Here is a 12,323-nt window from a genome sequence, read left to right on the forward strand (position 1 = left end):
TTGTTAGGAATTCTAATGTTCTAACAGTACCCTGTACACCCCCAAATAAGCTATATTTAGTACAAACATCTAGAAATGGGACACATGGTCTACAAAGCTGATAATTGACAAGAAAACCACATTTACTTGATTTTTTAGGGGGTTTTGGTTTTGGATGATGGTCAGGTTTCTACACGATTTTACAATACTACTACACAAACTTCAAATATATATGTACAAGGAATTTTTTGTATGAAAAAATTGAGGGAAAAAATGTTGTGTTTCTAGATGTACCGAGTACATATATATAGCTGTTTGGTTAATAAAATTTCTATTCTTATTTATAATATGAATGTAAATGTTTCATAGCTAGACTAAATCTATATTTTTTTCACCCTATTGACAGCATGATACTGTGATGTACATACATAATTTAATATTTAAAAATTAATATTATCGTTAATTTAGAAAATGAGCCAGGCTGTACCTTATGATGCATCAGTTGTGCAATATAAAAATTGCAATTAAATGTCACCTTTTGTTACAATGACTAATTTAAGGTCATTTAAAATGTCTCAGAATGAGGGAGGTCATAGTAAAAAAAGCTTCTTTCTTTGTATGGAAGATTTAGTCATTAATGCAGGACAACTCACTCCTTTGTCTCAAAGAGACCGTTCCAGATTCTGACACAATGGAACCCAAAGTCTGGTTGTCGGCGGGGTATGCATGTGTCGCCATATAATTAGAGAAAACTTCCAAAAAAGGAGTTATTACAATTAAAGAAACCATAAATTGTTCTTTTCTGACGGCGTATTTGGCAGAATTTTTGTGGGTATTAAATATTGTAGCAGGGGCTCTGTCATGTACAAAGAATGTCTCGGCAAAGAGCCCTCTTTTGTTGATGATTGGATTAAGAAAAAGCATTCGTCAGACGTCTGCCACCATGATTTTTGAAAAGAAAATTTTGACACATTTGTATTTCTAATTGGATAGTTTATGGGCAATTGTTAAACATTAGGAAGAAAATGCTGACCATAGTTTAAGGAGCTTTTCGTATTGTCATAAATTTGATTCGAACTGATTTTATTTCCACGGCTATCTAAATATATGAGATATTTAATGTATTTTGAAGGTTCTTGTATTTGATTCAGCCTTTGAAATGCTCATAAACATTACTTTATTTAGACAGTCTTCATGCTTTTAACATCTGTGAACTCTTTATTGGCAGAATGAAAAAAGATTTTGAAAATTAAGACATTGAATTTGATGGCAAACACAACATGTTTACAACATCTGAGTATTGAATATTGTTTACTTTAAAGTTGTAATTTTACTGCAATTTGTTATATGGATTGTAGATGTACAGCAAAATTTAATTGTTACATTTAAAAATTTACTTAGATGTTCTAATAAATACTTACCATTTTAAGCTCCAGTATTTAATCTAAAAACATAAATGTTTGAATTAACTAAATTTAAAGTAATAATCAATATAAATCTCGTAAAACTATATCGTTTGAGGTATACCTGTTCCATATATACTGTGTAGCAAATGTTTGAGATTATAAATTTTTTAAATAGTAAATGGAATATTCTCATCTGAGATGTTTATGTTTGAGTGGTCATTTTTGACCATTTAGCAGCTGTCCTGTGTTGACCTATGGTCAGTATGAACTCAGATGACCACTGCTTCACATCTGTCAGGCATGTTGACAATGAGTACACATAGCCACGTTTATTCTTTAAAACAGATTTAATGTGTTCAGATAGTTGAATGAAGTCATTTCTTTGGTATGTTGAAAGATTTTCAGGGGAAATACTACTTAATTTTCAGCAGATTAAATTGTAAAGAAAAAATAGCTCTGTGCATGATGTTAAAGAGGAGTCTGGGTCCTGTGTTGCAAAGGTCTAGTTCTGCTTTCACTAGTCACTAAAAACAAAAAATAATTCAAGCCTGGGATTTTTCAGGACAGATCCAGATTAAGAATGTGTAGTATTACCAGTATACTGGTCTAGTAAAAAAATAGTACTATGTATTACAGTAAGAAACTTCCAGACTGATATGCCACAGTACAAAAATGTTCCCATTCACGTACACAAAATTTAATGATGAAAAATGTATGCATTAAAAAGAGAAAATAAATTACTTTGAACTTCAAAATGTGATGGCTATTCTAAGTTTGTATAAACATTCTGCAGTTGTCCATTCTTGTTACTGTAACTGTGTACTTGCAGTATTTTTCGTGATTTTTAAAGAATGCTGAAAGTAGACCTCGCTATATTTATGAGAGATGTGTATGTCATATACCTAGTGTTATTTGCAATATGATGTTTGGATGAAAACCGTTCTTTTAAGGACAAAAAAGCTTTAAGGTTTAGGAGTATATCACCAAAACACAGAAATATTTTACAAACGAACAACATCGTCACTAATATTTTAACTGACCATGACATGTTCTGCTGTACTGTTCCGTACTTTAAATATTCTGAAAAAGTTGTCCCCCTTTGAAAATGAATGCCATTTGTAAAGAAATAAAAGTAAACAATCGCTGAAAACTGTGTTCGACCTAGTTATGTGAAATTTCAGCATCACGCTATTGCAAATGCATCAAAACGAACATGTGTAACAGTTCCTTAAAAATGGTGAATTTTTAAAGGCGTTTGACTGTCCGGAAGTGGGACCCCTTTAGGCAGCCTTTTTCCGGAATTCAATGTTTATATCAGTATACTGACACTTGTTTTGTAGAGTAATATACACGCTTTTATAACAAAAACTACAAAACAAGTGTCAGTATACTGATATAAACATTGAATTCCGGAAAAGGACTGCCTAAAGGGGCCCAACTTCCGGACAGTCAAACGCCTTTAAAAACTCACCACTTTCAAAGAACTGTTACACATGTTTGTTTTGGTGCATTTGCAATAGCGTGCGAGTGTTGAAATTTCACACAACTAGGTGGAAGACAGTTTTCAGTAATTGTTTATTTTTATTTCTTTACAAATGGCATTCATTTTCAAAGGGAGACAACTTTTTCAGAATATTTTAAGTACGGGACAGTTCGGCAGAACATGTAATGGTCAGGTAAAATATTAGTTATGATGTTGTTCGTTTATCAAAAATTTCTGTGTTTTGGTGATATACTCCTAAACCTTAATATTACAAGTTGTTTTTGCTGCATAATTCGTTATAGAACAACAGTGTTGTGTTCTTTATATATATTTGATAATCTTATTAGCTATGGTGCTGGTATAGCAGATATGCATGTAGGAACATGTACAGCTCCCTACTTTGGACTTCATATGAAGCACCACTTTTCAGGAAATAATGTATTATGATAGTATCTCTGTAGGGTGTTGCTGTATCATAATAAACCTGGAAATGGTTTTTGATTTCAGATAATGCCCCATCTCAACTAAGTCATTATTTCAAGCTTTTGACAGCTAGAATTTTCCTAAGTAACTCTATTTGAAAAGGATATTTCTGCTTTAGAAAGAACGTTTTCAGGTTTTTCAATTTTAATAGTCCCATGCCAGGTGATAGTTACCAAGTTTTGAAAAGAAGTGTTTTGATACAGTACTGTAAATATTTTCATAATACTGAATTTATTACATTGGTAGGAGACCAGCTTGATTGTAAGATCTAAGCTTCTGTCAAATGTTTGTTTAACTCTTAGCCTGCTGACAGCAATTGATTCTGCCTTTGTGACCAGTGCAGACCAAGATCAGCCTACAGGTCCGTCAGTCAGTAAATTTTCAGTGAACACCCCTTTAAATAATAAGTGATGCTGCCCAAATTGATTGATGGACCAGTCCATTTTAGAAATTTAGCAGGGTGATTTTAAGGGTTTAAAGTTTGAGTGAGTTGACAAAAGAACTGTGCTTGGAACATTACCTAAATGTAAGCAACTTTTGGAATTTTTCTGCCTTAGAAATTGCATTCTGACAGCAAGATATGATATTTTATTGCAGTATGCAACTGTAGTAGACTGGAAATTTTTCACCCTCTCATTTTATGGCTTGACCATACAGTAGTTTGTATATCAACATTTACCTCTTGTATTTTTAAAGATGGCAAAGCACTTCATTTTCTTTAGCATTTAAATCCAAGAGAAGATAAATTATAATTTTCAAGAAGTAAGACCTGAGCAAAATAATATTGAGTATGTCCCTCCAGATATTTAATTGCAGAGTTATTTGTAAAGTTATAATTATTCATGCATTATTAAAGACCCAGACAGTTATGAAATTAGTCCAGAACTTTTGGAATGTCTAAATTTAGATGTAATTACAGAGAATGTCCAGTGTCTTAAATTGGTTCTTGTAGTTTATTACAGTTTGTTCAGACATTGAAATGACAAGCTGCTATCATAGCCGATATGGAGAAACCGCCTTCTATGATGACACTGTATAAAACCACCTGTAAAGTAACTAAAAATAAATCACAATGTTATTTCTAAATCACATTTGAAAGTATTCATTCCCTTTAATTAAAGATTCAATCCATGTGTGAAATTTGATGTTTCGCCAGAGGAAGGACATCTGCCAATCGGGGGGCACTTGTAAAACTATCCGCTGCCCAGTATTGAAATAGCTACCTATATATAGCAACATGGTAATAGACTGTTGAATAGAAACTGGTCAAGCGTTTTGGTCAGTGTGATAACAAATGTTGCAGCTGAGGAAACGTAGAAAGCACTTAAGAGCTGAAAATAGTGTTAACATTTCCGAAATGGCACTGTGTAAATCTGTTTTAGTTGAGAGTTAAAAGTTGCTAAAAATTTAATGTGTATTATTAGTCTGTGATTGACTTGAAAAAATTCGAATGCCAGGTGTAACAGAGGTCAATGTTATATGTAGATTTGCAATTTATTTATAGTATGAAATGCCTAATTTCTTGTAATGGAGAAGAAAAAAACACAAATTGATTATTCACTGTTGTTCCCAAATGAAAGGAACATTTTCTTCGCGTTTTCAACAGTCGGGGCCATTTTTGTGGTTCAGCGATTTTTGAAATATCTTTATTTAAGAGAGATGACAACCCAAGAGAATTTATTGATCTAGGAGGAATGAAGAAAACAAAACAAAATCTTAAAACAGCAACGAGAATGGGCAATTTCCAACAATCTGTCGCTCCAACCTGCTCATACCATATAATGGTCATTAATATTCCAGTCACAAAGTACCCAGCTCAATTAATCTAATTTGTACAAAAGCATCAAAACGCGAACAATGCCGTGAACCAAAGAATATTTACATGGAAAAGATCCCATTTACTCAAATCACGTTAGTAGAATTATTTTTGTTAAAAGGTCATAAGGAAGGTCGTGAGGCGTGAATCGTGAAATACTTGTTTGCTGATAGCCATCCAATAATTGTTGATGGCCGATTTGTTTTTGACATGCTTTGTTTGGAATTATAGGTTGTTGAATGACAGAAAGTTTTCTCTTTTTCGTAGGGATTCAGATCTTATTTTCACAATTTTTGTTACAAAGGAATCTTTATTTTCTATAACATTCAGACCAACACTTTGCTTAAATTTTACTTGCAGGGTTTTACTCTTGAACCTCATGAAATTAATACATTTGACTATTTAAAGAAGGATACCCGGTATACTGGTATTTTAAAGATACTGTGTGCTGGGCAAAATAGTTCATGAAATTATTTAAATTCAATGTAAAAATGTACTATCACTTTTATATGAGAAAATTATAATTCAAGATAAAGTTTCCATAAAATACTTTATAGTTTGAATTTCTTTTTTATGCATGTACACAATTTTTCTGGAATGTTATAGCATCAGGCTATGGTTTATGTGTTCATTTCATTTAATTTAAATCTTTTGTTTTGTTTTGTTCAACATAATTAATGAATTCATTTATTATATAGTGAAACACTGCTGGCTTTAACACCCAGGCTCTGTGACTCAAGCAGTTAATTTAAAGTTTGGCTGTTTCCCTTTTATCTTCTATGTTTCGATGGCCAGAAACCCTGGATTACTTAAGCATTTGGCTCACCCTTTGTGACCAAATGTGATACTGGTGCTAATGTCTGGACTTTAAAAACTGCCATTTAACGTGATGTCGTTGGTACTCTACATTACTTCATAAACTTCTGTTTTACTTGCTTATTGTGTCGGTGCAACGTTAAACCTAACAACTTGATAATTCTTACCTTGATAAAGGCACAGTGTCAGAATGTCAGTACATTACCCAGTAAAATAAAATAAAAATATAGAAAACTATTGTCATCAGTTTTTGTTACCAACTCTTTATGAGACAATACTAATGGAGGGTCCCTCTGGGATTAAAGAAATTAAAATATCAGCCAATGTTTATTCTAGAGTTCTCTCAGCAAGTAATTTACAAATTGGCCATCTGTTGAAGGGAGAAAAAAATGAAAAGAATTAAGTCAATTATACTGCCAAGGGTATCTCAATGTGTTAAAAACAATTTGTAAGCTGTGTTCACTTCTTTTGTTAAATGTAAATTTTCTGGAGGTATTTGTAATTTATACTGGAACCTTTTTAAGACAAGAGAAAAAGATTCAAGAGAAATTGTAATTTATACATGAATTTTTATGAGTATAGTGACAAGGGAGATAAATGCTTATTTTTGTCATGTGTTACAGTTTTTAGATTTGCATTAATACAAGTTAGAATTAGAATGATGCAATTTGACACTTGCATTACTGTTACTTTGAAGGATCAGATTAGCTGCAAACACTTCTATATAATGTAAAACCTAGAAAAGAATTGCATGTTTTTATGCGCATATTAAATTTTGGCCAGGACTTTTTGTACATAAATATAAAAAAAATAACATATTAAATGGATCCTTATAATTCCAGTTTAGATTTATTTGTATGAGCAGTAAAGTTCAGTCACAATCACACTAAGTTCACAAAACAGGGCAAGTCAATTCGGCCATCTGTTGAAGGGAGAAAAAAAATGAAAATAATTAAGTCAATTATACCACTGAGTTTTAAGTAAAAGTATACATATATTTTGTTTTACAGGTCAAAATTTTCTATGAAACAAGCTATATATGAGCCGTACCATGAGAAAACCAACATAGTGGGTTTGCGACCAGCATGGATCCAGACCAGCCTGCGCCTCCGCGCAGTCTGGTCAGGCTCCATGCTGTTCGCTTTTAAAGCCTATTGGAATTGGAGAAACTATTAGCGAACAGCATGGAGCCTGACCAGACTGCGCGGATGCGCAGGCTGGTCTGGATCCATGCTGGTCGCAAACCCACTATGTTGGTTTTCCCATGGCACGGCTCATATAAGCATTTGTACTACTGGTAAAATATAGTCCAGAAAACAGAGAGCTAATGGAGGTGTAAGGTTCTTTGCTGCATCAATGAAACTGATTACTTTTTATAAATGTTTTATTTATATAACTACTAAATTTGTGTTTTTCAGGTTTGACTTTAACTACAACTGAGACCTTCATACTACAACTGTACATAAAGCCTAGACAACACATCAGCAACAGAAGATAGCAAGAGACAATTTTGCAGCCTGGAGCAGCTAATAAACATTTTAAACATTAGGAGATAGTCATATTCATTTACAATTCATTTCATTTGTGTCCTTGTAAATAAAGATGTGAATAAAATCGAAAAGTTTTGTTAAGAATCACTGCCATACTGATTTTATTTTAAGATTCATTGTTATGTCCCTTTTCTAAGAAAAGAGGGTATATGGTTTTGCTCATGTCTGTTGGTCCATAGACCATTTGTATTGAGGGTCAGTACATCAAAAGTCAAGGCCACAGTGACCTTGAGGCTGAAAATCCATATTATAGATTGTTAATTCTGATACATTGCAAAAAAGCACATCGAGGGCTCAGAGCGAAACTAGTCTATCTGCTTCTATTTCTATATATACTTAGACTAGTTTCGCTCTAAGCCCTCGACATGACCAGCAGAGATGAAAATAGAACAAAGTTCAAATATCAGCACCTAAACAACTGATTCAGTTTTGAAAAAAAGTTCACAGAAATGTGCCTCCAATGACTCTGCTAAAAGTGATAAAGCTGTCTGGATTTGTAAAAGAAGATATGGCTGTTGCCAGTGCACAGTCATAACTTAGCAATTATACATATCAAGCAAGTTTCATTCACCATGTTAAGCTGTAAAGTTGCCATATGACCTTTACTGTCTGCATGCCATTAAAACCAAAAAAAAAACAAAACGGTGTATAATGTGCAATAAACAACATTTTACAATTGAACATCTTTAAATGCTACATTTAAATTATGAAATTCTGTTGTCTCCTAGGTAACTATGGTGTTTTAATAAGAAAATAATGTTTCAACTATTTAAACTATTTAATCACCACCCATTGAACATAGTCGATTTCCTGTAAATAGCAACTGATTTCAATCAACTAAAATAGAACTTTTAAATTGTAGTTAACAGCTAATTGCAAATTGTATGACAATATAGTGCACTCTCTAAGATTATTTTCTGTGAAAGTTGTTACTTGCATGCTGTGAAATGGAAATAGGCTATCTATAATAATTGAAAACTAATTTCTTTATTTAAAGGTCAAAAAGATGTTTTATGAGACCTTTAATCTCTGCATATCATCCAAAAGTTTGTTTGGGCTAATGTTTGAAATACTGTAAAGTCATTTTTATTTGCTAGTGAAGGATTTTCTTGGATTTGTTAGTTTTGTCAATGCTTGAAATTAAATTGCAAATAAAAGTGAAAACCTTGAGTACTTGTATCTAGGCAAAATAACTTGGTCGAAACCATAAAATTTTATACCCAGTCATTTAAATTATTTGATGGTAATCCAAGGATTTTTATTGATGATTTTTATGTTCTGGCTGGACAGAACAATCAATGACCTATTGATACATAATGTCATAATACTTGATATGTACACCTGGACAAGAAGAGCAGCTGTCCACAAGTTCAAGTTTAGAAGTCAATGACCCAGTAGGGCACTTTTTGTCCTTGATATTTTGTCCCAGATACACCATTCTCCTTAGAAAAGCAAGATTATGCCAGATTATACTGAATCCCTGAAACTGCCATTTCTGTAAATACAGGCATTTTAATTCAGAGCTGATATCTGGATACTATACTCACAGTGTAAAGCACATATATTGAAGTTGATTGGTGTTAAGGTGCAAACTTAAGTGAATAGCAACACAGTACAGTAATTTCAACTCCCCTTTTTGTACACTTTGGTATCTTCATGCAGTAGTGCCATATGAGTAAAAGGGTGAAGGAAGAGTCCTTGCCACAAGGGACTCATCCAGGACAAATATTCAGAATTTAAAATCTATGAATTCTTATCCCTACAAAATGGCCATTTTTAGCCCACCATCATCAGATGGTGGGCTATTCAGATCACTGCGTCCGTCGTCCTTCCGTCCGTTAACAATTTCTCGTTATCGCATCTCCTCAGAAACTACCAGGGGGATTTTGACCAAACTTTGTCAGAATGATGTATTGATACCCTAGTTGTGTCCCCCTGAAAATCAGACTGGTTCAACAATTTTTGAGTGAGTTATGGCCCTTTGTTTATTTTTATAATTTACATTGATTTATATAGGGAAAAACTTTAAAACAACAGGGCCTAGAGCTTTGATATTTGGTATGAAGCATCATCTAGTGGTCCTCTACCAAGGTTGTTCAGATTATTTCCCTGGGGTCAAGTATGGCCCCGCCCCGGGGGTCACATGGTTTACATAGACTTATATAGGGAAAAACTTGGCTTGAAAATCTTCTTGTCCAAACCACAGGGCCTAGGGCTTAAATATTTGTAATGAAGCATCATCTAGTGGTTCTCTACCAAGTTTATTCAAATTATTCCCCTAGGGTCAAATATGGCCCCGCCCCGGGGGTCACATTGTTTATATAGACTTATATAGGGAAAAAATTGAAAAACCTTTTGTCCAAAACCACAGGGCCTAGGGCTTTGATATTTTGTACGTGACATCATCTAGTGGTTCTCTACTAAGATTATTGAAATTATTCCCCTAGGGTCAAGTTTGGCCCCGCCCTGGGGGTCACATGGTTCATGTAGACTTATATAGGGAAAAGCTTTTAAAATCTTCTTGTCAATAACCTACAACATTCAAATTTGGACTACATGTATGGTTTTGAGTGGCAAGATGAACCTTGACATGAGTTGACCTTGATTTTGACCTAGTGACCTACTTTCACATTTCTGTAGCTACAGCTTTCAAATTTGGACCACATGCATAGTTTTGTGCACTGAAAAAAACTTTGACCTTGACTTTGACCTAGTAACCTACTTTCACATTTTTGAAGGTACAGGCTTCAAATTTGGACCACATGCATAGTTTCGTGTTCGGAAATGAAATTGGACCTTGGTTTTGACCTAGTGACCTACTTTCACATTTCTCAAGCTACAGCCTTCAAATTCGGACCACAAGCATAGTTTTGTGTACCGAAACAAACTTTGACCTTTACATTGACCTAGTGACCTACTTTCACATTTTTGAAGGTACAGGCTTCAAATTTGGACCACATGCATAGTTCTGTGTTCCGAAATAAAATTTGACCTTGATTTTGACCTAGTGACCTACTTTCACATTACTCAAGCTACAGCCTTCAAATTTGGACCACTTGCATAGTTTTGTGTACCGTAATGAACTTTGACCTAGTGACCTACTTTCACATTTCTGTAGCTACAGGCTTCAGATTTAGACCACATGCATAGGATTGTGTACCGAAACAAACTTTGACCATGACATTGACCTAGTGACCTACTTTCACATTTTTTTAAGGTATAGGCTTCAAATTTGGACCACATGCATAGATTTTTGTTCTAAAGTGAAATTTGACCTTGATTTTGACCTAGTGACCTACTTTCACATTTCTCAAGCTACAGCCTTCAAATTTGGACCACTTGCATAGTTTTGTGTACAGAAATGAACTTTGACCTTAAGCTTGACCTAGTGACCTACTTTCACATTTCTGTAGCTACAGGCTTCAAATTTAGACCACATGCATAGGATTGTGTACCGAAACAAACTTTGACCGTGACATTGACCTAGTGACCTACTTTCACATTTTTTAAGGTACAGGCTTCAGATTTGGACCACATGCATAGATTTTTGTTCTAATGTGAAATTTGACCTTGATTTTGACCTAGTGACCTACTTTCACATTTCTCAAGCTTCAGCATTCAAATTTGGACCACTTGCATAGTTTTGTGTACCGAAATAAACTTTGACCTTAAGATTGACCTAGTGACCTACTTTCAAATTTCTCGAACGACAGCCTTCAAACTTGATGCACATGCATAGTTTTGTGTACAAAGAACTTTGTCCTTGAAATTGATCTAGTGACCTACTTTCACATTTCTCAAGCTACAGCTTTTGAATTTGGACCACATGCACAGTGTTGTGTACGGAAATGAAAATTTGACCTTGAGCTAGTCAATAAATCTTGAAATTTGGAACACTCAAAAATGGCACATTGGTGGGCGCCAAGATCACTCTGTGATCTCTTGTTGGCCAAAGCCATGAAATTTCATGCCCTTGAAAAATGCTTTTACAGAGTATTGTTTTATTATTTAGAGAAATGGTTTAATATTTGGTTGAGAATCTTGTGGCAAGAAAAAGAACTCTTCCTGCACCATTTAACTCCTATGACACTGCTATACACACCAAAGTGTACAAAAAGTGGAGTTGAAATTACAGTACTTGAGTTTGCACCTTAACACCAATGCTTTTCTGGTACTAGGAAGTCACTATTAGTGATGGGCTTAGCTTTTATTGTGTTCATGTATATGTTGTATACATATTTTTGTAAATTATGTCTAAAATAAATGATTAAAATCATGATTGTTTTGATTCCTTGAAGAACATCGGCCTAAGCCTAGCTTTGCATTGATCATTCACCTCAACTTTACAGTTTTTTGTTCGATATTCAGGTAATCTGACTTCCATTTCTAATCCTTTGAAATTGGTGACAACACAGTAAAAAGGTCTAATATTACTTGTAGTATGTTGCCAGGTTTTATTTAGCAACATTCCAGTTATGTTCAGATGCAAAATGTGAGAGTTTCGTCTGTGTCAAACCGTTGCCTTGAGAAAGCAAGCCCAGTTTCTACATTAGTATAAAATATGTGGCAGTGATTGTATGTCAAAAATATGAGATAGCGCAGATCAGCTTTTTATGCCTGTGAAGATGTAATACATTGCAGCGTTCCCTACAACATTTTTTTGGCAAAGACTATACAATTGTTTGCCAATCAGATGCAATATATTGCAGCTGTTGTTTCATAATATGCAGTATGTAGCTGCGTTCTGTGTGAGAAACGTTTCCCCAGTCGGATGTATTTTGTATCTGTTA

General features: G+C 34.1%; 1 protein-coding gene across 1 annotated transcript in view; it reads left to right on the plus strand.

The window, feature by feature from the left end:
* The window catches only part of LOC123548827 (cleavage and polyadenylation specificity factor subunit 5-like), a 43,742-nt gene extending 31,933 nt beyond the window's left edge, over nt 1–11,809 (plus strand). Inside the window, exon 7 of the mRNA XM_053545967.1 lies at nt 7,402–11,809. Within this exon, the coding sequence (XP_053401942.1) occupies nt 7,402–7,423 (22 nt within the window). The 3' untranslated portion in view covers nt 7,424–11,809. The remainder of the gene's footprint in view (nt 1–7,401) is intronic.
* The last annotated feature ends 514 nt before the right edge of the window (nt 11,810–12,323 follow it).

This window comes from Mercenaria mercenaria, chromosome 6, assembly GCF_021730395.1.
Source record: "Mercenaria mercenaria strain notata chromosome 6, MADL_Memer_1, whole genome shotgun sequence".
NCBI classification, from domain to species: Eukaryota; Metazoa; Mollusca; class Bivalvia; order Venerida; family Veneridae; genus Mercenaria; species Mercenaria mercenaria.